The sequence below is a fragment of the Thalia democratica genome, chromosome 2, assembly GCF_965202585.1.
Source record: "Thalia democratica chromosome 2, ktThaDemo2.hap1.1, whole genome shotgun sequence".
Taxonomy (NCBI): Eukaryota; Metazoa; Chordata; class Thaliacea; order Salpida; family Salpidae; genus Thalia; species Thalia democratica.
This window is the reverse complement of record NC_139166.1, coordinates 43,030,826-43,053,273: the sequence shown is the minus strand read 5'-3', so window position 1 is coordinate 43,053,273 and position 22,448 is coordinate 43,030,826. Positions and strand designations below refer to the sequence as shown.

The 22,448-nt window shown below is 23.4% G+C and overlaps 1 protein-coding gene across 1 annotated transcript; it reads right to left on the bottom strand.

Moving 5' to 3' along the window:
• Positions 1 to 10,220: 10,220 nt before the first annotated feature.
• Positions 10,221 to 11,783, bottom strand: LOC145828597 (ephrin type-A receptor 3-like). The gene is made up of 6 exons (XM_082936353.1): positions 11,618 to 11,783; positions 11,366 to 11,485; positions 11,060 to 11,304; positions 10,707 to 10,925; positions 10,492 to 10,641; positions 10,221 to 10,421 (listed from the first exon to the last, which is right to left on the bottom strand). Exons 1-6 carry the CDS (start codon positions 11,781 to 11,783, stop codon positions 10,221 to 10,223), a joined length of 1,101 nt encoding a protein of 366 aa, XP_082792479.1.
• Between the last annotated feature and the right edge of the window lie 10,665 nt (positions 11,784 to 22,448).

The following is a 22,448-nucleotide window of genomic DNA, read 5'->3' as shown; positions in this document are numbered from 1 at the left end:
CTTGGTTACCTAAAAGACCTTCACCGCAGTTTAACATTAACAATAATATTACCACTAAAAAAGGTGCGAGAAGATAAATTTTAGGGTAATGATAACAAAAAAACATTACTCTTGATAAACTTCTTGGTATATTTTCATAAAGTTCTTTTTTAGCTTCAGACATTGTACTTATTATATATATAAATATATAAAACTTAACAAATAAAGTTATACTAAAAAAAGGTGCGATAAAATAAATTTTAGAGTAATGATAACATAAAAATTTATGAAGATATACCAAGAAGTTTATCAGGAATAATTTTTATTCAAGCACGCTATTGAGTGATAAAAACAAACCGTGTCATAGTTTAAAAAAAATGTATCGCAATTATTTCTTGCTCCTTAAACTTTTGTTTTTAACTAACAAGATATTGTTTTTAAACGAAAAAAAAAACTAACTTTTTCTATTTAGCAGTTTCCACAAACTTATTCAGTTGATATCGTACGCTCGGAAGGATTTTTTTTTAAAGGCAATAATACTTCCTAGGCAGCTTCAATGTTAACAGAACCGTTTTTTAATTTGAACTAGTCTTTAAAAAGTAGCAGTTTTCTTGCGCATTAAAATATTTAATAACCGTAGCTGAAACTTTAGATATAAATTGTACAGCTAACTGATGTCTTCTTATACCCGTTAGAGGTCAGGGAAAGTTCTAACGCTTCGTGATTCAAGAAAAATTTTTGTGAAAAGGTTGAAGCAATTTCATAAGATTTTGGTTAAACCTATACAACTTTGAATCATTTCTGCTTTGAATCATTTTTGAACTTTTCCTGCAGTTCAGGCTGTGTTTACAAAAAAAGAAGTTCATTGGTTTAGTGAGCAATCTTAGCTTTCTTATACTCGAATGAAAGTTTAATTCTTATGTATAATAGTTTTTATGACCGTTCTAAAGTTTAAATAAGTTTTTATTTTTAATTAAAAAACTCCGGAGGATTACCGAGGGGTCTTAAAATTAAAGAAGAGCTTCTTCTAAATATCGTTCTTAATTTATATAATTGGCCTGTATTTATAACTGAGGCCTAATAAATTGATACTTTTATCCTTGAATATACTTTTTTTGACGCTGACGTAAATTAAAGTCTAAGTTAGTAGATGATTAAACCTTGAACAGTCTTAATTTAACACCTAGCATTACTTTTTAGTAAAGTTCACTACTGGGGTGGGTGACACTTTGCATGTGCGTCACTTTTGCACGGCGAATCTTTTACACGAGCGTCACTTTAGCACGAGGGGACACTTTTGCACGGCGTCACTTTTGCACGCAGGGTCACTTTTGCACGAAGACACTTTTGTACGAGTTAAAATATATTTTTTTTTTTATTTACTTTAAATAATTTTTTTTTTACTTTCACCACTACCCCTAAACCTTACCCTCGGTCGTAAAATTTTATTTTCTTTTTAAATATAATTTTATATTTTTTTTTGATAGTTTTTATTAGGTATATATATTTTTTTATACCACTGATATCCCTAATCCTTACCTTTAGTCAGTATTTTTTTTGTTTTTTTATTAGTTAATTTTTTTTGGTCTAATTTTTATTTTATTTTGTAATTTTTTCTATTGTATTTTTATTATCACTGCTACCACTAACTATTACCCTCAGCGAGTAACTTTTTTTTTTCTTATTAATCTTTTAATATTTTTTTTCTTTTTCTTTTTAATAATTTAATAATTTTCTCTTTATTTTATTATTTTTTACTTTCGTGCAAAAATTACCCCCCGTTTAAAAGTGACGCCGTGCAAAAGTGTCCCCTCGTGCTAAAGTTACGCTTGTGCAAAAGAGTCGCCGTGCAAAATTGTCCACTCGTGCAAAAATGACCCTGCGTGCAAAAGTGACGCCGTGCAAAAGTGTCCCATCGTACAAAAGTGACCTTTTGTGCAAAAGTGACCCGTTCCCCACTACGGTATCTCTTTGGTACGTAATTATGTACTGAAGTCTATACAGTGCTGCTGCTTTAATTTGGAATGCGTTCAAAGTAGACTACTATTTAACAATGGCATAGATGTATAAGTGTTTACAAGCATCGATTTTAATCAAAGGTTGTGACTAGTTTTACCTAAATTAAGTTTATATGGAATGATTTTCTGTTTTCCAGTCTTTATTCTTATTAAATATTTTGGCTAATAAAAGCTTTTATCCTAACAATTCTAAAAACGTTTTGTTTTACTATTAATTTAGCATAAAATCTTGTCCGTTACAACAAGGTTATATATGGGGAATTGATGTGTACTGAACAGGGTTTTATATTTTAACTTTACATAAAAATTACCTAATTATATGATGCAATCTACATGACTTCCGAATAGGTTTTAAAACAGAGATGATTTTTTGGCTATTGAAATCACAACTGTCTTTCAGTTTGAAGTTAGTATTACAATAAGCAGCCTTAACTTCTAAAGTTCAAACTGCATTGTGTGCAGAAATTTCTGTGCTTAACTTAAACAAGTTTAGACTTCTAGTTGATGGCTGTTTAGTTAGAAATTCAAAACTATTTTTCAAGCTTATTATGTCATCGTTAATCAATATATTTTCCTCCTTGTAAGGTTAGTGTATATGTAAATAGGTTCTATGTATAACTATTTTAGACTAAAAGACTTTCAAAATGTGTATCTATAAGGAGAGCAAAAATTAATTTTAAACCTACGAATAAGTTTTATTTTGTAGCTTATAATTATAATAGTAAACAAAATTACTTTATATAATTTAGTAAAAACTAACTAGTTTTTGGTACAATTAAAAGTTAATATTGAAAAAAAGTATTACCACCTATCAATTTATCAACAATAAATATTTTTTTATAGAAGAAAAGTAATGAAACATGTTATAAAAGAAATATTGAACTTTAAATATTTTGAAATTACAAACAATCGATATTACCTTGAATATTTAAATATAATGTTTTTACAACTTAGATTAGAATTTGTAATTAATATTTTATATATGATCTACACACGTTGCATATAGTGTTTAGTTTCTTTCAGATTGTTATTTATTAAACAAGTTTGCAATATTTAATTCATTATTAAAAAGAACATATGTCATCTAAAAGTCGAACTTTTGCACGAAAACTTAATTTAATTACTAAATTTTTAAAGTTTAATCCAGTTGCTTTTTACTTCCTTCTTTAGTTTGAGTATATGCACGCATGTCAATAAGTTTTAAAATATTTATTAATAATTTACAAGTTTAATATAAAATAAAGTTGTTTAAAATATCAAAGTTATTTGGTTCAAAAAAATTGTTTCCGAAACTTTCTAGCAAACGAACATGCTTGTTTGTTTTACAAAGTTGCTAACTCTAATAAAAGTTTTATATTTTAATTAAAATGTACAAACAAAAACTTCAGATTAACCAATAAATAACAAAATAACAATATTTTTATACTTATATTATCCTTTTAGTGTTAAATACAGAATAAAAGCAACATTTTAAATTAAAATTATGAAATCAATAACTAAGTTAAAAAACTAAACATATGCAAAAACATCAATAAAGGTACGAAGTTGTCAGCTAAGTCACTATATATTAAAGAATACCACTCTAGATATTTTAATATCTATACCAATACTTTACTGTTTATAAATAAGCATTCGAAAAAAACTTTTTTATTGAAAAATAATATAGTGTCAATCTTCTCCAAACTCTTTCAGTAATTTTAATTATAATAAAGTAGTGTGAATAAAGTTGTAAAAACTTTGTTAAATTACTATTAACTTTTTTATTTTAAACAAAACTAATTTGTAATGCAATGTACGTAAACTATTTTTCAAGATGATTAATTTTAAGATAAAAACAGCTATATTAATTTTATTTTACTATAAAACATGAGACTTATTATAGACAGTTATACTTTGTAATTATTAATTTTAGCTTAAATACGGTTGAACTGAATTTAAACTAAAACTTTTTTTATTAATTGATGAAAATATTTTTAATGATTTCAATTGTTTTTTATTTATTAAACTTAGTCAGCGTGTTAAAAATCTAGTAAATTACTGCATTATAATTTTATTGTACATTAATGTTTTTTAGTTGGTAAAAAAAAGATAAAAAATTTCTCTATGGTTTTTAATTATAATGTAACCTTGAGTATCTTTAACAGCTTTGTAAATAAAACTACTTTTAAATAAATCAAAACCAATCATTTTTTTTATTTTAAGCTTTTTAGTTTTTATTACTACAGAATTCAAATCTACTAACAAACTTTTAAATGTTTCGTTTATTTATACTTCTACTAAAAAAATTAATATTTATTAAAATATTTTATAGTTTAAAGGCCAAAAAAACGTTTTTTATTTAGAGGGTTTTTTTAATTAAGTATAAAATTTAAACTTTTTTTTTTATTTTAAAACTTTATGAAATAATTTTTTAGTAATTAACTATTAGTTGTAGCTCATAATTTAAAAATCTGAATTACTAAACTAAATCAAAACTTTTACTTTATGATTTTTAGTATATAACTTTTAAAAATTAAACATAAGCAAAAAAAAACAGTTGACGTTTTGATTTTTTACAACATAGTTTTAATGTAAAATCTAGTAAGCTAGAATTTAAATACTACTATTTTTGTTTTAAAATGATAATTTATTCTTAACCTTTTTTCGAAATAAACAACTCAGTAAAACTAACTTTTTTTATTTCAAACATTTAAGAATTCAACATAATAAATATATTGGAGTATAGAGTAAATCGACAAAAAAATATTTTTTTTATGTAAAACTTAAAAACAATTAACTTCATAACAAAAACTAAAAATTACTAGATAAAAAACGTTGTCTATTGTTAATTTATTTTAAAAACTATACCAAAAACCTTTTTTTTTCACTACAACAGAAATAAATAATTATTTGTGTTTTTTTCAATAATGATGTTTTAGATGTAAAAAAGTTTCAATTTAAAAAATCAATGTAATTTTTATGTTTTTTCTTAAATTTGAATTATATCTTAGTTACATTACAGACAAAACGTATTTACAGATAAAAACGTTTGATAAATTTAAATTTTTCAAAACTAAAGGTTAAAAAATTAACAGTGCATAAACACAAATTATGATAAAAAGCAATAATATATTCTTGGACATTAAACTCTATCATTTCGATAACCGAAAGGTTTTTTCGTACACCAGGTTTTTCGTCCTTAGACTTATAAATTTTAGCGTTTTTTTTTGTCGTTTAATGAACAATGTATGAATTTTTTAATATTGCATAAATTTATATTTAAAATATATAAAAATGTTAACTTGTATCAAAAATAAAAATAAGAATTAAATTATCTCGGCCCTAATTTTAGAGCTTTTTGTTTGTTAATTTTTTAAGTTTTTAATAATGTTTTTTTTAATCATTTAAATAAATAAATGTTTCTAATTATATAAGTTATGTAATAGAATAACCAAACCAATTGTATTAGTAAAGTTGTTTGAATTATTAGATTTTTAAATAAAAAGGGCAAATAAAAGGCATAAATTTAACTATAACTTAATTTTCTAATTTTATCTTACTTTTAAAACTAAAAGTAAGAAAATTCATACTGAAATTCCAATATGCCTAGCTTCATACATTTTTTGTTTTGTCATCAAAATACCAGATTCAAACTTTTGAATCGAGTTTTTATCAGTAATACCCATCACTTGTAGCTCTCTGTATATCAAATAAAAAATCATTATATAAAATTTTATTAATAACAAAAATTTATCTAAAGTAGATAAAAAAACTATTTGAAGAGAGTAAATAACAAAGAAGATGTAAAGTTTTGTATATATAAATTTTATAAAAAACGCATGCTGTATACATTACATTTTTAGATATTTTTTAAAAATAAAATGTTTATTACAAATTCAGACGATTACTAAGTTTCCTTGCTGATTAGATTATCAAACTGCAATTCTGTGAAAAAAAATATGACTAACTATGCAAAAATTTATAAAAATATAGTTAAACTTGTGGAAAAAGTTTATAGAAAAATATGTTATACAACTTTTTTATACTATATAATGGTTAACTAAGTTATTGTACAAAAATAAAATCAAAGATAGATAAAGCTGAGTTGAAATTTTCGAAAATCAAATGAAGCAAAACTTATTGTATGTTGTATACAAAATAAGTTGTTATAAGCTTAAAGTTAGAATAAATTTACTATTGAAGCCACATTAAAGACTATAATAAAAGCCACTATTATAACCAGTAATTACAAACTATTTTATTAGGGATAAAATGTTAATGTTGATCTTATAAAAAAATATTATAAATCTTTAATAAGATTTTCCATATTTCCCAAATTCAACATATTTTAAAATATTATACCATAGTTGCCAAATATAGTTAAAATTAAAGCAAAACTATGTAAAAAATTCGTGTTTCTCTTAAAAGTTATTACTAGAAAATTTAGTTTATGACAAAACAACTACAAATAATAACTACAAATAATTAAATGAATTAAAAAATTATATAAGTAAAGAATTTTGTACTTAAACAGCAAGAAATAAAAAAAAGTAGAAAAAAAACAAGCTTGTTGTTCTATTAAATATAAAGTTTATAAATTGGTATAAAAAAATCTGGTATTTTACCATTTATTATTTTAGTTTTTGCCATATAGTAAACATCTACACTTTAAGTTTTTTTCCCTGATATGATAGTTTAAGTTAACTAAATATATTAGGAGCTTTCGATATACGTTATATATGAATCCGAGTCTTATTGAAGCATTAAGGCGTTTTCTCTAATATTTGCTGAATATTCAAAAATATAAGTACTTTAGTTATGATAGGATTATTTTTAGTTATTAAAAGTTTGTTTTTTTGATTAACTTTTAATATATTTGGGTAAGGTAGGTTAGGGATAAAGGTATAAAAAAACAAAAAAAATAAAAAAGTTTGAAAAAATGCTGAAGTCAGCAAATACTAGGTAAAACACCTTAACATTAACGTGTGACCACGCAACGCTTATTTAGAGAATGAAATATATTTATAAGTACTTAACCTAAAATATTGTTTATAAAAAATAATGTGGATATTAAATATTGAATTCGTTAATGTCATTAAAGAATTTTCTTTTATTTAATAGGGCAATATGAAGCCTTTCCAGGTTGCATAACATGCTAAAAAAACACATACTAATAATATTTATAATCTAGACAACTTTTATAATTTAACATATTACAAATAAATTTACTGCTCTAAATAAGCTTTGTATTGTATCCTTCCTCAGTCTTATAATGTTTTATCGCTATATTCATTTTTTTAAGATTACTTGATAAGTTTCTCTTTTTTTTTTGTGATTTTTATAGTGATAAATTATACTGCATTTTAATGCTTAAAGTTTTCTCTACATTCTTTTTAACCAAAGCAATATAATTATGCTTAACAAGCAACCTAGTCCATAAATTTTGAAATAAGCCTTTTTCTTTCAAATCCATTTTTTATTGCATAATAATACAATTCTAAGTTTAACCTTAATCACTTAATTTGTATACAACTAACTTACCACAAATTTTACTTTATTTATATAATTTTCAAAGTTTTCAGCTAAACTTTATTTATACTTGTTTTTAGTTTTGTACAATAACCTAGTTAACTATAAAAAAGTATAAAAAAATATACAACAGTTTTTCTATAAACATATTTATACTAAAATATATTTTTATAAGTTTTCGCAAAATTTTTCATTAAAAATATTATTTTGTTATAGGATCGCAGTTTGATAATCCGTTTAGCGGTGAAACTTAGTAGCTGTCTGAAGTTGTAATAAGTACTTTTTTATTTAAGAATATTCAGCTTGAATTGATTCCTTTGTTCAGTTTCTATTAATTATATAATCAATGTTTATAAAATACCACTTAGTTACTTAAAAAAACGAATTAGCTTTCAATAGCAGTAATCATACTCAATAGAAGCATTCAAAAGTTAAAAAGTAAATATTACACCACCTCATCTATTATTAACAAAACTTTTTGTGTTTTGATGCATATGACAAGTTATACAAACAACAAAAGATGTACCTAAGTAGAATAAAAAAAAGGCAGCTGTAACTGTTTGTTTCCACAAATGATGTGCATAAAAATTCATAAAAGTTTAATTTTTACCAAAGCAATTTGCATAACTTAAAAAGATATTTCAAAGCATTATTGTAAAAACAAAAAAGTGAGAAAATTTTATTTTTAAACGTTATGAGCCTTTTACCACTTAATTACCTTTAATGTTTTACTCAGACATTATAACATTAAGAATCATTAAGTGTAACTCGTTATTCTTTTTTTCTAATTACTCCATTGAAATGCGTTTTAGTATAAATTTTAAAATTTATAAAACATTTTATTGTAAAATTTTACATTTAAAGTTATATTATAATTTTATTGAAATTTTAAGTTTTATATAAATCATTATGAGCGTCTCTTACTGAACTAAATATTTTGTTTTCATCTTAGTTGACTAAAAATCCACTAACTTTTATCAAAGTTATAGACCTTTTTCAATTATTTTTATGTTATATTTTACTTTTAATAGGTTACTAATATAATAATTATACTTAAAGAAATAATTTATTGAAGAAATATTACCTTTTTTCAGTTTGTTATGGTTTTAATTTTATCAACTAGTGTTTAAAACAAACTTAGTACGTACAATCTAACCTATGCCAATTATATACGATTGTTCTGAATTATTTTATAAAAGAATTCTGAAAGGCTAAATACAAACAAACACTTTTAATAACACAAATATTATAAAGAAGTTTGCAAAGCTGAATTACGGTATAATTAAATAGTTATACAAAAACTTTTCTCAATGAAGGTTTATTTTTTAGAAATTTAGTCTATAACGTTTATAACTTATAAGTTTTCAAAGTACCGTTTATTTTTTTATCAATTTTCAAGTACTATAGTAAAAATTTTTTCAGAAACTCATTTATTACTTAACTTATCTTAATTTTCTTAATAAAATCGGTCTGTTTAAATTTTTGTGTTTATCTAAAGCAAAACTGTTTGGTGACTTTAAAGCTTCACTAAATAACAATGTAAATAACTACCATTTATTGAACTAAAATCAATTGTCATTTGTTTACTTTTCAAGTATTTTGTTTTAGTTTTCAATAAATTAACTGTTTATAAATTGTATCGATTTAATATTCAAATCTAAATAGAGTTAACATTCTAAATTAAGGTAATAATATTAAAATTAGTTGTTGCATAATTTTTTATATATAATTCTTTTAACTAAAATAGTTTTTTATTATCATCAATTTTATGAAGAATAATCTCGGAAGTATTATATATGCAGAAATATTAAGAAAATTTAATACAAATTAATTTCATCAGTTTTATTTATTTTTATAATACTAGCTAGTTTAAATTTATAACTTTTCAATTTCTAGAAAAATAATTGAAACTTAATTAAGAAATTAGTAAAACATTATACTTTTACCATGTTAACTGTATAGTTAAGTGCATTTTATTTTAATTTTTTTAGTTTTTTCATAGCTTTAATATTTTCTTAGTTTAAATTGTAATTTTATTGATCCTTGACCTAAATACTTTAACAAGAGTGTAGAAAAAACGTTGTTAACAAAAAAATAGTTTAAAACCTATATTAAAGATAAAGAAAACTCTTAATTATATTTAGCTTTGAAAAACTACATATCATGAAATTTTAGAAATATTTACAGTTAAATGTCTTGTTAATATTAATAAGTTTTTTTTGAAATTAGTTGTAAAGTTTTTAATTAGCTCCAAACTATTTAACCGAAATATTGTTTATCCTAAATGCAAGCACGAACAACAAACACTATGTTATGATGTAATTATTTTTTTACTACATGTTTATGTGAATACTATATGAATGAAAAAATAAAAATAAATAAACATGTAAATAAGAAATATGTATACTCGACTACTAACTAGGTTTTAAATCAAACTACCTGGATGAAATTCGAATAATCTGTTCTACAGTTAAACATCCAAAACTTAAAATAATCGGCTTGTGTTGTAGCATATGTACATTTTGAAGTAACAAGTCTAGAGATTGCAAATCAGCTAGTTCAGGAACACAGAATTCTTTTTCATAGAATGCCCTATATATTTAATTTATTTTGATAACAAATTTAAACTTGAATAGATTTGTTTCTAAAGTTTTACTACATAACCAGTTTATAACTAGTTGGTTTAAACACTAAGTTCAACATTTTTAATTTTAATTAGCATTTTAACCTGCAATTAATGACATCTAAAAGTAAGTTTGGTTGTTCAATAAAGCTATAAAGAGCGTTAGAGAGTTGATAGAAATTTGGTCTTTCGGTTCGTTTTTGATTCCAACAACTCAACATAAGCTTGTGCAGTACTTTAGGACAGGACTTTGGAGGAGGTAGGCGATAACCGCTTTCAAGTAGTTTTATTACCTGAAAGATATAGTATTAACGCACAAGTAATTTTAAAGTTAGTTTATTTTTAGTATTTTTTATAATTTACAGTTTTGTTTGGAACATCCCAGTAAGGTCGCTCTCCCAATGTTAGTATTTCCCACATCACAACACCGAAACTCCATACGTCACTTGAAGACGTAAATATTCTGTTTTGGATTGCTTCAAGTGCCGTCCATCGTATAGCTATCATTCCACCCTAAAATAAAACAGTGTTAAAGTAACTTATTTGCTGTTTAGTTGTGAACTCATTTAAAAAACTACTTTTGTTGTGTAAACAGCATTTTGATCATTTGAAGCGTCTTCTAAAACTCTGCTAAGTCCAAAATCAGAAATTTTGCTCGTGTATTTGTGATCGATAAGAATATTCCTTGCTGCAAGATCTCTGTGAACGTATCCCATTTTTGAAAGGTATTTCATTCCGTTAGAAATCTCAAACATCATTTTTGTGATTATTTTAGGTGTAAAAAAGTCTTTTTTGTCCTAAAAAATGAAAACAATGGTATTTAGATTTTTAAAATGATCAAAAGTTAATCTTAAACAAAAGCAAGAAATAAAACTTTTTTTATGGTTATAATCGTAAGGTTATATCAGTTCGTTTGGGTTACTGATATTACCTTATTATGTAAAAAAGAATCTAAAGCGCCGTTGCTCATATACTCCATTACAATCAAATGAGGCTCTGATTTAGTTACCACTCCTTTTAAGCTAACAACATTTGGATGATTAAATTGTCCCATTATTGAGGCTTCCTCCAAAAAACTATCCTTTTGTCGTCCATGATAACCGAGTCTTAGTCGTTTAACGGCTACAGTCTTGATATCATTTAACATAACAGCTTTGCAAACTTCTCCAAATTCACCTTAAGTTTATTTATTGAGTTAAAGTCACTAAACTAAAAAAAGAAAAACTAAAAAAAAAACCTTTTCCAATAACTTGTTCAATTTTTATGCTTGTTCTACAAATTTCATTAGTAAAGACTTGTAAAGCTGTACTGGGGTTCTCATAAATACTAGGATCAATGTAGTTCTTCAAACTGAATCCTGAAATGTTAACAGTTTTTTTTTTTTGAACAAAATTTTTAACAATTAAACTATAAAAATCAAATCAATATTAAACTGGCCAGTTTAAATTATATATAAAACAAAGATAATATTATAAGACATTAAATATACCTTGTAGTTCTGCTTGTTGAAGCATCAGGTTTTCCTCATTTGTGTTTTCGTTATTTAAACTGGATGGTTTTGCTTTATTTTTATATCTTTTTGTTCTTTGTCTTACCAAAATAAAAAGAATAGTTGAGCTTATTATCGCAAGTGTACAAACAATTGCTACTGCCATTATAGTAGTTTTATCTTTTTTTGGTGTAATCGATGTTAGAAAAGGATTTTCCGTGTTGTTATAGAATTCAGAAAAAAAGATTTCTCTTGTAGTTTGCCCTGGTCCTAGTTCATTATAAGGTTGAATCTAAAAGTGTATAAAAAAATAGAGCAATCTACATATATAAATTACACTACTATAAACATGTTGTGAATATCAAAAGAAGTTTTTTTTATGTTATGATTTTCTATTCATCATAAACTTCTAAACAAAAAGAATTTTTTGCTTTTGTGTTTGTCATAATAAAAATGTTGAAGCTATAAGAAAACTTAACCAAGAATATTTTTATAAAAATGCTGTTTAAACTACAAAACGTTTAACTGTTATTTTTGAAATATAATTCAAATTCTAATAATACTTTAGTATTGTGAATTATTTCTTTTAATGATTTTTTTTTTTGATTTTTTTTATTATTATTTCACCATTAAGACCGACATTAGCATTTTTTGCTTTATTGAAGTTTAAATTGTTTTTTGAAATGTGGCCGTTTAAATTGTTTTATAGGATTTTAAATTGTAAACGTTTGAATTGTCGTAATTTGAAAAGTCATGTAACACAAATATCAAACGTTAAACATAACAGCATAAGTTTACAACGCTTTACAAAACAATATTTTAGTTACTTCAAAAGTTTTAGAAAAATATATGTTAAATACGTAATAAAATTTTGCATCCAACGCTTACTCTAATTTTGTAAAATTTTTGAAGGTTCACTTCTTTTGTACCATTAAGTTGTAAAAATTTCCAATTACTCGCTTTATTTTTTTTAAACTTAATTTCATAATGCGGAGTTTTAGAAAACTTATTATCATTATTTTTGTCTTTCCATGTAACTTTTATGTTCCCCAAAGTTTTCTTTTCAAGTTTTATATCATAAACAGGTGCTAAATCTAAAATGATTATTCCATTAATGTAGACTGCTTACTTGATTTGTTAACACATACTTTTTAGATTTCAGTAAATACGTATTAAAACTTAGAAATAGTTAGCTTTATAATTTTTTATTTAGATATAAGTATTAAGAGTAATAAAATAGAACATAGTTTTGTTAAAAATTGAAGAAAGTTAAAAGTTAAAACATTTTTATATAATATAAGCTTTTTAAAATAACAAAAGCTTAGTTGTTTTAAAGTTTAGGTTTTAGCTGGTATTTAATACCTGTTGTATGAGTTGTTTCAACACATTTATTTCCTGTAGAGCTAATTTCACTTACTTCATTATAAGAACAAATCTGTTTGTATTTATTTTATTAATTAAAACTAAATTTTTAAATTATGAGTAAATATTTTTAAGTAATAAACCTTAACTTTGTGATGACTGTTTGGTGTTAATTCAAAGGAGTAGTTAAAACTTATCGACGGTGAATTATCTTTGATTGTAGGATGTTCTATCTTTATTTTAAATTCTTGAATGCAGTCATCAAAAGTAGGCCCACAAAAACTTTTTGTTAGGCTAAAACACAAAAATTGGAAAGCATTAAGTTATTAAAATACAATATGTTTACTTAAATTATAAGTACTTAAATACACTATTTATTTACCTTAAGTTTAAAACAGTTATATTTGAATAAGAAAAAAACTGTTTATAGATTTTAAATATAATTACCATCGTACATTTGCATTTTTACACTTTTTTTTACAATCGTTTTGAATATTTCAACAACTAATATTTTTAAATACCTAAAGCTTAAATCTTTACGTCCACCATCGTACATTGGTCGCTTCCAAAAAAATGTTGCAAAAAAGTTTGTGTTTACAATTAGAGAAACTGCAAGTGGCTTGCTAGGAGGTTCTATATTGTTAATTCATTTTATCAACTTTGATTTTAATTTTCAAGTTTAAATAGGTATTTGTTTTAGTTTTATTGTAGGAAAATAAATGTTAATTTTTTATCTAAATTACACAGTATTAAATTTTGTTTTTTCATAAAAAATACTTTTTATAGTCAAAGTTTGTCTAAAAAAACTTTTAACTTTCATTTTAGCATAAGTTATTTTTATATCTTTTTAATAAGCTTTAATTATAGCAGCGTTTTATAATTTGTTAGAGTTTATTTAAATTATAAGAACTATTTTTAATTAATAATATTATTACTAAGTATTTGATTACTTCTAAATTGTGACATTTTTGGCTTGATTAGGATAGTAGGTTGTTATTGCTTAGTAAAATGGAAAATTGATCGTTTATAAAACATAAGTTAAGTATGATGTTCTATTTCATTTAATGATTTTACAATTCTGAGTAAAGTACCATTAGCTCAAATAAATGCTAAAGTTGTGATTTATACACGATGAAATATTTTTATTTGTCTACGTGTCGACTTGTGGGTTTTAATTTTAAAATTTTTATATGTTACAGTTATCCACTCCGTAATTAGGCTCTTTTGCCACCGATCAACGTTTTGTTCATTTGGATAAGCAATAGAAAATTACTGGTATGATCAAGCCAATAATTCAAAAATGTTGAAGCATTATAATACTTTAGAAAGTTTTTTTTAACTTGAATAAATGCGCTTAAATATTTGATCCTAGGACCTGGTGCACAAAAAAAACTTTCGTTTATCGAGTCGCACACCACTTTCAATATTTTGATTTTAACAAACATTTATAAACTAAAAAGAGTATACATTTAGTATAAGTTTTGAAAAATATATATAGCGAAAAGATAACATAGTATTAGCAATCAAAACAAGGTTTAAATTTTACACTAAATCAGTATTTCTCAAAGTGTTTACCTCGGTGTCTAGTAGTGTGCATAAGGATAATTAATTTGCAAATAAACTTTAATAAAGTTTGATATAAATCTTTAGCTGGTATATATTCAACATTAGCCTTTTAAAAATGATTTTACTTACTTACAAATTTATCAAAAAGTGTAATTATAAAACTATGCTCTTGATAAATTATAAAAAATGTTCTTTTTTTTACATGTACCTGGTAACTACCCTGCATTCTATAAGAAAACTATTTTGAAGATTTTAAAAATCACTTGACTTTAAGAAGCCGTGAATAAAAAAAAAATTTAAATATTAAAAACAAAAATAATAATAATTTAAAAAAAAATTAAATAGTTTGAACTTTGATAAAGTATGTGCATTATTATTATATGAAATAGATTTAGCTTTTTAAGCAAGTTGTTTTAAACAACCCTATTTTATTTTCATATTTCATTAAACTTTTAAACTAATTAGATAAGCTGGCAGCATTTTAGCTTTTTGAACGTTTTTAAAACGTTTAACTATTTAAATGAAAAACTAACGTGTGCATTTATAAGAAACGGGATCTGTTTGAGCACGATAAAAATTAACATTACATTCACATTCAGTTTGACCCAATTGATCAGTATAACTGTTAGCTGGACATTTTTTACAAGCTTCTTCTACAACACTTGACTTATAAGTATTTAGTTCACACTCTGTTGTTAGCAAAAATATTAAAGGTATAAAAAATTAACTAAATAATATATACTAGTTTAACCACCCTTCTAAGTTAAAGAAACTGATTAATTTTTTACATTTACTCAGTCTTTATTTATCATTTTGTATTAAAAGATTAGTTTTTTTAATTAGAATACTTATAAACTTTAGTAATTAAGTTAAGAAAAAATTAAATCAAGAAGTTTAATTTTGTAGAACTTGCTACTCAAAAATATATTTAGATCATTATGACATTTACATTTTCAAAACTTTCTTAACTAAATAGTTACAGTTCAGTTTTTATTGTAAGCCGTACGTGTTTGAACTTATAGAAAACTTTGAAAATATAAAAATTTAAAACCCAGACACTGGTTATTTTTAAAATAAAATTTAGTACTCGGATCAAAACTAAACATAAACTGTACTTAATTATATGAAGTTTTCTGTACTCACCCAGTGCTAAAAACAAAAACTACTTAAAGTATATAAAAAACATTATTAAAAGTAGTTATATTACTACAAATTAAATACTTAACTCACTTCCAGGTTTCGGTGGCAAAAAAATACGACCTTGTTAAGTATAAAAAATAAGAATCTGCATTTAACAATTTAATTTGCACTAATATCATTATGTAAATAAGCTCTTTACACTACAGTAAATTAAGCAATATTTTTTAGTTCAGAGAAATAACTATAAAGAATAAGACAGAAGAGTTGTATAGCTTGTTTGTTTTGATAGAACTTTAAATGATTTAAATTATTGAAAATTACAAAAAATCCTTACATTTTTCTATCGATTTAAAGTTTAAGTGGTTTTTACAAACCATGAATTTCTACACAAGCTCTATAGTGAATGTCACAAATGGACTAGTCTTAATTAAATTACAGCAGCTTAAGAGATTCAGCAAAAGTTTGTACAACGGATAAAACGTTTCTATTGATTTTTTTTCTTTAAAGATTGTCAGGAATTATGTGTACCTCTCTATACACATAGAACATTTTTAATTTTTTTTTTTTGAAAACGGAAGCGATTACTTTAACTTTTTATATTTGTAAGAAAAACCATAATAAATAAGTACGATTAATTTTATAGCCGGTTTTAAAACAACTAACTTTGTTAACTAAAGCACATATGTATAAAAATTCTCCAAGGTTAAAATGTGGAATCTTTATATTATACTTTTAATATCTTTAAAGAACTTGTTTTATTTCTAAAGTTTGTTTTTGAGTTTGACTATATGAGGGAATGTGAGTTAATGTGTTTCAAGTAATTTTTGCGTAACTCTATTTATTAATCTTTACTTAAAAAGATATACAAAACAATTTTTGGTCTATAGCAGGGTTTCTTAAAGTTAACAACAAAGGCCCTTTTGGGACGATTTTGGCTATCAGGGTGTGTTAAATAGTAAGGCGGCGAAAAAGTAAAATGGTAATTAACTAGTAAAGGTGAGATCTCCAATAAATGGGGCGATGTTTTTAAATTTTCTTAAAGGGAAAATGTGTAATGAAAGTTTTAATCTGCGCAAAACCTTAACTTTTGTTCTAGTTACATCAAACCTGTAATTTTAACAACTATAAAAAAGCGTAAAAGGTAACCGAAAATAAGTACAACACAAGGAACAATAAAGCTTTATACACCATACATATATTGTGATCTTTGAATTTCGTTGCCAATGTGCAAGGCTTTAAAACTATTCCAAAACTACGAGCTTAAAATAAACTGACCTAATTTTAATAAATTCGGCTTTAAGACTTTTACAAATTAGTTAATATTGTAGGTTAGTCTTTCTTTTAATTTTACTTGATAAACTAACTTTTAAATTCGTTAACATTGAAAAAAAGCTTATGATTAGTCTATTATCAAACTACTTATTAGTTTCTATAGATTATTTTAAATATATAACGTAATTTTATGAACATTCAAACTAATGTTAAAAAGTAATTAATTAAATAGTTTATATCTAACAAACTTTAAATAATAACTTAAGAAGAGGGTAGAAAGTTTTTTTAATAAACTGAACCATTTAAAATATTCCACGCAACTATGTGCTTTTCTTAAAAATAAAAGGTATAAATAGCTATTTTTATCTTTTTTGTTCTACGTTTAAAATTTGAATTTAAATATTGTTTCAAATTTTTTTTTTAATAGAACTAGTTTTCATTCAAACTGTTTGAATTTACCTAGTGAACTTGTAAGATCTGAGATAACAACTTCTTTAAAGTTCTACAAAAACAAAAATAGTTATTGCAAAACAAACTTACTTGACACATTAACTTTAAATAAAGCAAAGAAAGCTAATTTTAAAGTAGTAGTAGCTAGATACAAGCTCTACACAAACTGAGCTAAAAGAGTAGACTATATTTTTGAGAACGAGAAATTTTTTTTTTACATTTCTTTATTAACTCAAATTATGAATGGATAAGTTAGTTTATATATATGTATAAATATATATATATGTGATTTAGAACTCGCTAAAAAACCTATTGATTTTTCATATAACAGGTGAAGTTAATGAAGTTTTATTTCAGCAGCTTGCATGGACGTTTTTTCTCTTTTCTAAACAAAAAATCAATTGAATTCGCGCACATAGCCTGACAAAATTACCTACAGCTATATTCCTTTATGTTTAAATTTTAGGGAAGCTCACTGCCTTATATCTATTTTATTGGATTCCGTAACTAATAATGTGTATAGGAAAAACATTAGCCAAAAGTTCTAGTCTTTTTAATAATTTGATTTAAAAACAATTTGCGAAGTTACCTTTTTAATTTAGACAGTTAATAGAAAGTTTAAAATTTAGACTAAGGTAATACTGTTTTAACGCAAACTTATTCAAAGCTTCGTTTAACAAAATACTAAAAATATAAGCACATGTTTTATGTTTACGTATAAAGATAAACTGTGTCTATTTAATTTTCTAATTAAAATAGTTAAGAACATTAAAAAATAGGAACATGATAACTAAAATTCTTACAAAAATTTTAAAGGGGCAATATATCATATTTCTTTTTCAAATTCAAATGAACAAGAAGGTCTAGTTTGTAAAACTATAATTGTTATAAAAGCTTAAATAAAAAACTTGTTTCAAGAGAAAATTCATAATCTTCAAAAATAGTTAAATTTTAGTAACCTTTAAAATTTATTTTAGCTATATCTCAGAAAGTTTTATGGATTTAATTGTATTAAGAAATTACCAGAAGGTCTAACTAATAAGGTTATAATAAACATGCTAAAATATATCCCAGTGTTAATTAAATATTTATTTTAAGTCAAAAAATAATATATTATTAACAGTTCAATATATTTTAAACCTAAACTTTATAATATAACTTTTTATAAAAAACAATTAAAAAATTACATACATATAAAGTTATTTTTATAAAACTAATGACTCAAAAGACTTTTTGATCATTTGATGAAATTTTGAATGAAAAAGTTATAAAATATTTTCCCAAAACTCTGTTTTAAAAATGTTATGCTTTCAACAAGTTTTTTAAAGGCATTTAGCAACACTCCTTTTTTATAGATACATTTTATTAGTTTGAATAAAAAAAAACTTATTAAAATTTTAAGATAGTATAATAAAATGTATAATAAAAAAATAATTGTTTTTAATAATAACTTAATAGTCAATTTCAACTTGTGCTTTTATCAAAACAAACCAAAGTAACTGTAAACTTTGACATAAGTTAACTTAATACAATGTTTTTCTGCTTATAAAACTAGCAGCACTACTTAAAAGTTTATTTTAGTGTAATATTTACTTATTTAATAAGAATAACATCTAAAATTAATAATAAAAAAGTTTTCTTTTGCTTTCATAATAAGACTCTAAGAAGTTGTTTATAATATCAAGCCGCATTTTTTATAATTAATAATTATAATTATGCAATAAAGTTACATTGACTAATAAATTATAAAACTTATTTTTGTCTTAAATTAAATCAATTATTTATAAACTTTATTACCTTTATTATTTTCAAACTGTTTTTAAAAAAATAATGTTAACTACCTATAAACTTCTAACCTGTTTAAATTAAGTTTTAGTTTTTTTAATTCAGACATAACTTTTAATTTTCATGATTTTTTTGAGTTCATCATAAAATGAATAAAATATTAGCAATTTAAAATGTTTTTTTTAATTAATAGATAAATGATTTATATCTTACCCGGTTTTTTTTTTCTTTTGACAAACTTAACACCTTCAAAAATAACACTCACAGTTAGTTTAATCTTAAGAGTTTGTTTAATTGTTTTATAAAATATTAAAATTTAGTAAAATATATATAAATTAAAATAAAGTTGTAATTTAGATTTTATTTTTATCATTTTAAATTTTAATTATTATTAATATTTATCTTTTAGTATACTTATATTTATTTAGGCTTGTAGTTCGTTTAGGTTCAACCGGTGCTGAATTTTTTACATTTATAAGTTTTCTTGATTAGAATAACTCAAAACTTTTATTTTTTCTTTAAATATTTAGATTCTTTAAGCTTAAAAATTTTAGCCTTGTAGGAAAAGTTTTGAATTTAGTTGTACACATGGTAATTGGCTAGTAAATTAAGTCAGCACAAGTTTGTTTACTAAAAATCTAGCTGTATATTATATTTAGTCAAATTACATACAGTTAAAATATTGATACTTTTAAATGCCAGTTGTATATAAAGAATATTTAGAATTCATATTTTTTTTACAACTTTATTTTTAAGACCAATGATTTTGAAACTTAAAACACACTATCATAACTTATTAGACAAAAATAGTACTTTAGTTACTTTATTTAGGTGTAAATTGTTTTTACTTATACATATTGTTATATAAAGCTTTTACGAGTGACATATAAAATAGAAAAACTATTATTGTAAATATATTCGTTGCTTCGCATTTAATAATATTCTTAATGACACTTTCTCTAGCTTATATTATTTAAAAAATATTAAAAGCATATTTGAGCTTCATTATCTTTTATAATTTTTGTTTAATAAAACATCTTTGAGGAGTTTGAAAGTATTATACTCACAAAACACTTAACCTTAAGCTGAACTTTTAAGAATGATAGAATGTTATGTAGGGTTTCGTACTACAACTTCTGGTAATTGTTTGTTTTAGTTCTAATAAAATTCTTTAAGTTATATATAAACATATTTCGCTATTATATTGTTTTCACAAAGAAAATACTTTTTTCATAAAGTATGTATTTATTTTCTCTGATAATTACTTTAAAACTGAATTTCGATATATTTTGTTTAAAAGGTTTTGTTTATAATTATAAGACAAGTTATCTAACATATATTTGTTATTTAGCGTTTTTATAACAAGTTGTATCACTCTGATTATATACTATTTTTATTATTATAAAGTTAATTAAATTATTTTCACTAGTTAAAACTTAAGTTAATTCAAACTTTTAAACTTTGTTAAAAAAACAATGTTTAAAACTATATGTTTTGTTTTGATTTATTAATTTGGTTTATTACAAATAAATGCCAGTTTTATTTCAAGTTTAGCCTAATGTCTTCTTGCATGTTTATGTAAAGAGAGTTTGACATATTTTATTCAACTCATGGTCTCGTTTGATTTAGTTCAAACGATTGAAAATTATTTTGTCAATATAACTTAAAAACTTGAATTGATAATTAATTCTTTTATTGTGATCTATAACGTAAAAAGTACACAAAACTTTAGTTATAGAAATATTTAAGTAGTATTCTTATATAAAAAGTATTATTTTTTACAAAAATTAATACAAAACTAAACTTAGATAGTTAAATATATACTTATTCAAAGTTATAAAAACATTTATATTAAATTTAAAATGTACAAAACACAGTTCTACAACACATGTATGTGCATTTATAACTTTAAGCATTATTAACTTATCAAAACTTTAAGTTTTTTTAAAGCTTTAAAAGGGTTTCTCAGCCACTTAATCTTTTTTACATTAGTCTAACAACTAAATTATTTTAGACTTGTTTATGGATTTTAACTTACTTTTTAATGTAAATAGATAAAATATCAACTATAACGCAGCTCTTTATAATGCCTTACGTTACAATCACCTATTTATGCAAATATAATTTTATATATAATAGCTTAGTTTTATATTATATTGAGCATTAAAATATTAAACTAAATTTAATTGCCTATTGTTTTATCAAATTTCTTAATTAGTATCATACAAAACTAATAAACTATTTAAACTATTTTGAACTAACGAATGCACTTAGAACTGTTATTTCTATCTTGTTGAAAACCAGCTCTACATCCACATAAATGTTTAAATTGACTTTTATTTAGATTATTCCACTCACCGTTGTTTTGACATTTCAAAGAAGGTACTAAAAGTTTAATTTGTATTTTTAAATTATTTTGTCTATCATTATTATATACAACACTTAAAAAGGTCTAAGTCTTCAAAATCTACATATCTACCTAGTCCTAGTTTGTATATAAATTTAGTTAATTTTTGATATGCAAAAAATTACCAAAAGCCACAAATCAATCGTTTAATTTTGTATCACATCTTTTTATACCATTTATAGATATGTTAAAAATGAATTTAAACTATCACTAAAAGCATATTATTAATCTAAAAGTTATTAATACTACGTAACTAAAAAAAATAGGTTTATACTTACTTAAAATATCTGGAAGAAGGGAAGAATTTTGTACACAGAAATTGATAGCTTTAGTTACTTGTGTATTGATAGGAGTATTTTTGATTTCGAATAAATTAGTACCAAAACGTCTGCAAATATTGTGTAAAACACGAACGAATTTTATAGTAAAACATGCTCCAAGATCCTAAATGTAAATAGTTTACTACACTGCTAGACAGTTACTATTTTTTGATTTTAAAACACCAACCTTTATTGCAAAATAAACTCCAGTAGTAGATATGTTTTCAAGAAAAACAGTTTTAGTTGTGCTTTGAAATTTTTCATTGCGTTTAAAAGCCCTCGGAGCTGAAACTGTTTCAATCTGTAATGTGTTTTATATGTTGATCATTTTGAAGACATCATTACATTGAGTTTTACTATAGTTATTAGTTCACTATTTCTTATATAAAATAATCCTTTTGTTATTGAGTTTTGTGAGAATTTTGTAAGGTTCTAGCAAAAGTAAATCAAAACAATATAAGTAACATTTTATAAAAAAATATTTACAAAATAATTTGGTATATCTAATATATAAAAGTTAATGATGATG

Coding starts and splice junctions, on each gene's coding strand:
- LOC145828597 (XM_082936353.1), bottom strand. CDS start 11,783: ATGGCAGTAGCAATTGTTTGTACACTTGCGATAATAAGCTCAACTATT. Junction 10,926..11,059: donor ATTCTTTTTTACATAATAAG/GTAATATCAGTA, acceptor TTCATTTTTTAG/GACAAAAAAGACTTTTTTAC. Junction 10,642..10,706: donor ATGCTGTTTACACAACAAAA/GTAGTTTTTTAA, acceptor GTTTTATTTTAG/GGTGGAATGATAGCTATACG.